At 63.3% G+C, this 4001-nt stretch overlaps 1 protein-coding gene across 1 annotated transcript in view; it reads left to right on the forward strand.

Moving 5' to 3' along the window:
• LOC113206033 (afadin) overlaps positions 1-4001 on the forward strand; it is a gene marked incomplete at its 5' end in the record, with an annotated part of 88915 nt that overhangs the window by 67312 nt on the left and 17602 nt on the right. The window contains 1 exon segment of the mRNA XM_052267436.1: positions 3890-3955. Coding sequence (XP_052123396.1) covers positions 3890-3955 — 66 coding nt within the window.

A 4001-nucleotide genomic window follows, 5' to 3' on the forward strand; every position in this document is an offset into this window, starting at 1 on the left:
GGGGGAGGGGGGGGGGCTAGGAGGGCCCCCCAGCTCATCGCTATGCAAGCCTCTCCTGTGGGGCCTCGTACCGCCCTGCCCCGGGGTCGAGAGTAATGGCCAGCACCCCAACAACCTTCCCTAACCTTCCCCAACCTTCCCCAACATCGCCAAGCGGGGCCGCTGTTGGAGCTTGCTGGTGGTGGAGTCCAGCGCGAGCCGATCGTAACTGACGCATCACCCGGCCGCGCGCAGCGGGCGGCCTCGACAGCGGCCTCGGACGGCTCAAGGGGGGGATCGGGTGGGACGGGCCCGCCGAGGGAATTGAGCGATTTCATGGCGAGGTGGGTGGGTAGGTGGGGCGGGGTAAGGCGAGGCGCGTCTGGGTGGTTGGTTATGCCTCCCTGCCCTGCCCTGCCCTGCCCTTTGGAGTGCTCCAGCTCCAGAGAGGACCCTGCTGTCCACGCCGCTCCTCGGGGCTGGGCTGCGCGCTGGGCTGGGGGTCACGGTCTGGAAGCGAGGTCGAAGCGTGACGGCAAGTGACTAAGCGGACCGACTCGACGAGCAGCGACTCGAGCGAGGAGCAAACCGAGCGAGCAGCGAGGAGCTGCGGAGCTCTGCTACTGAGTCACTCCTTCTCCACCATCACCACCACCACCTCCTGCCTTCTCCTCCTCGCCACTACAGCACGGCCCCCGTTCCCGACGGCGCGTCGCGTTCGGCCCGCGCGGCTTTGCCATCGGCGGAAATGCTTTGGGTGCTGGCGAGGAGACGGTGTTGAGGTTGCGGCGGTGGTGGAAGCAGCCACTTGGAGGAGAGATTTGGGGAATTATTCGGGAGAGGATGAGGGGGGACGACGAGGAGAACGGGGTGCACGGCCTCGGCGCTGATGGTGGTCATTCTCACACGCCGCGCTGGCTGGTGAGCGTGCCGTGCCCCGCCCCGCCGCGTGTTCTCGTGCTTTATTACAACAACCGGACGGACTTTTAAATCCCTTTTGGCCGCGCTGCCGACTGGTGGGACACGGCGGCGGCGCGGCGGCGGCTGGCGGTGCGACTCTTGTGGGTTTCGCAACTGTCATGCCGCCGGCGCCGCGGCGCTCCTCCGCCGCCCCTCCTCGCTGGCCTTTGTTGTTGTGTTCCTCCCGCGCGCGGTGAGGGGAGGGGGGGGGGCGTTATCCCGCGGTATATGGAGGAGGTCCGCGAGGGCAGGGTGCCCCGCGGGCTCTCTGAGGCGCTCTGAGGTAAGGGCTGCGAGGAGTTGCGTCCTCGGGCCCGGCGGGGTTGGACCGGAACGGGGCGGCGGCGGAAGGCGGAACGACCCAGAGCAAGCGCGCCCAACGCTCTGTGCCTTTGGGTCGGGAAGCGTAGTAGTATACCATTGCCGCAGGAGCGCTTCTGCAGGAGGGCCGCCGCCGTCGTCCTGGAGGATAGTTGAGCCTCCCGGGAGGAGAGGAGGGGGGAGTGACAAAGGGCCTCCTGGGCGTCTCGGAATGGGCCCTCTGACGGCAAGGCATTGCGTTATTGCCCCGTTTGGTGCTGGAATCGACAGGGTCATCTTTTTTATTCAAATGACCTGACAGCAGCGCAGCGGCGGCGGCGGTGGACGGCTCGCTGCGCTCGGCGCGCGAGGAGGCCGCGCTGCAGTCGAGCTCGACAAACTGGCACTGCAGGTGATCACGGCGGACATTCATTGCCAATAAAGAAAGGGTCGTCGTCGGTGAGGGAGGTTAATCTCGGGAGGCGCGGGCCGCGAGGTGCAAGCTGCGTGCGTCACGGAGACAATGGCTCCGGCCCGGCCAGAGACAATGACCACCACGGCGACGGGTATCTCTCGGACGGGCCGGAGCCACGCTCAGCTGCCGACGACGCGACGCACCCCGGCCGGCTGGATAAGGCAGCTTTTGCGAAATGCCGTTGTTGTTGTCCTGTCTTCGCTTTTTTCGTTCTCGCCAAAAGAGTGGCACGGATGAGGTCGGGTCGGTGGTTGTTCAAACGCTGTCCGCGCGGGTTTCACGGTGTGTTTGTGTGTGTGGTGCGCGACAAGGGACACGGCGGCTGTGCGGGTGCGTGGGCTGGGCGCGGCGCGGCGCGGTGCGGTGAGGTGACGCAAGCAGGCGCACTCACACGATTGTGCCGGCTAGCTGGCGTGTGTGGTGGGTACCTGGCCGCCCCGTGTGTGTGTGCCCTGTACCCTGCCCCGCCCGCCCAAGGCCCTGCCCCCCGTGAGCTGTGCGTGCGTTGCGGGGCGCACCACCGCACCGTGGTGGTGGCGGCGGCCCAGGGGCGCTCTGCCTGCTCTCTGTCTGGTGTAGCGCGGCCACGCGACGACCCGGCGGCGACCGCGCGCCACCCCGGGACCACCCAGAGGACTCTCCAACGACGCGCTCGAAATTAGATGGCTCGGGGGGCAACGGCGGGGTCGGGTATGTGTGCCGTGCACGGCTGCGGCTGTAGGTGCCCCCCATCTCGCGCCCCGGCCCGGGGTTGGCTTGTTGTCTGGTGTGGTGTGGTTTGATGGGACTGACTGCTCAGTCAGCCGGCGCGGGTGCGGTGCCCTCCTGCCCCTGCTGCCTGCTGCGGTGGTTGCTCTTGGCTTGGCTTCCAGCCCGGAGCCGGCTCCGGCTCCGGCGTGTGAAGGTGGCTCGGCCTGCTCGGCGCGGAAGGACGCCGTGTCCGCCACGGGCGCCGCGGGGGCAGCGTGGGAGAAGACACGGCCGTGTGGCCCCCGCGCCACGCCGGGCCCCGGCCACACCGGTGGTGGACTGGACTGGTCACTCCACCTCCCGTACCGGCCAGCCGGCGGGACGAGCGTACAGGGTGTCAAAGTGATCCGGACTGGAGTGTCTGGTCTTCACCGAGGCGCTGTGTGCAAAACTTGCATGCAAAATTCTGAGATGGGAAGGCTGCGAGGGCGCGTATTCTAGCCCGCATGCTCCGGTGCGCGACGGGCTTGCCTATGTCTTCTCTAGCCTTAGGGCCCCGTGTGAATAGGCAACCCACCCGCACGTCTGCATGCGGGCTAGGCTATACGCGTTTGCTCCGACGGGGGCCCAGCGACAACAGTGTATGCTGTTTCTACAGTCACCCAGAGTCCTGTCCGTGTCCGCATAAGAGCTGGACAAAACACTTTGTTCGCCAAAGCTGGGATCAATATTGGGTGTTTACAAGCCCCAATCGTCCTGGAGCTTTTACGCAGTGAAAAGCGCCTCAAATTGCTTTTTGGTATTTTCTTGGAAACCAAGACATTTTTTCTGCATTTTCGATGTGAGTTTTGAAAAGTAATCTCCGAGGTAATCTCTGAACATTAGGGACATTAGGTATTTTAATTGTTCTTAAACTGTTTCGCACAAATGGATGTACTCTGCGGCGAGTGGTGAGGTTTGTTCGTGTGGGAGATGGTGTTGTGCGTGGCACCACGCAATATCGCTCTCACTACTGCTTGGCGTGGGGCCGAATCCGTCCATGGGAGTGGCGGAGCAGTGGTTGTGTGGGGGGGGGGGTATCCTCATTCACTTTCAACCATAAGCGAAATACCGGCCAGGCAAGCCCGCGGATGGGAGGTGGTTGCCACGCACGCAACTCCTAGACCAGACCGACCAGACTGTGCTCTTTGGCTGTTTATTGGCTTGCCGCCCACGCCCACGGCGGCGCAAAGGCGAGGTGGGCCTACGCACCCCTCTCGCCCCCCTTCTCCACCAACTGCTTCATCGCTCCCTCACTCCCTCCTTAATGACCGGATCGCATTTACTTTGCGCGAGCTAATTAGCTCGATAGCCGATGGCGGGGCTGCTAGCAGTCATGTGTGCGCGCACTTGTCCCCACACTCTGTTGTCGTTGATGACGGTAAATTTTTGATATTTTATATCTGTTGCTGTGCTTCATGGATTTTTTTTTGTCTTTTGTTTCAGGGGGCTGGACAAGATCGCCTCGGGATTTACATTAAATCTGTGGTGAAGGGTGGAGCAGCTGATATTGTAAGTCACTGAGAGTTAAATAAGGTTTATAGTCTCTCTAAAAAAA

This window comes from Frankliniella occidentalis, unplaced genomic scaffold (genome assembly GCF_000697945.3).
Source record: "Frankliniella occidentalis isolate FOCC.00 unplaced genomic scaffold, Focc_3.1 Scaffold52, whole genome shotgun sequence".
Lineage (NCBI taxonomy): Eukaryota > Metazoa > Arthropoda > Insecta > Thysanoptera > Thripidae > Frankliniella > Frankliniella occidentalis.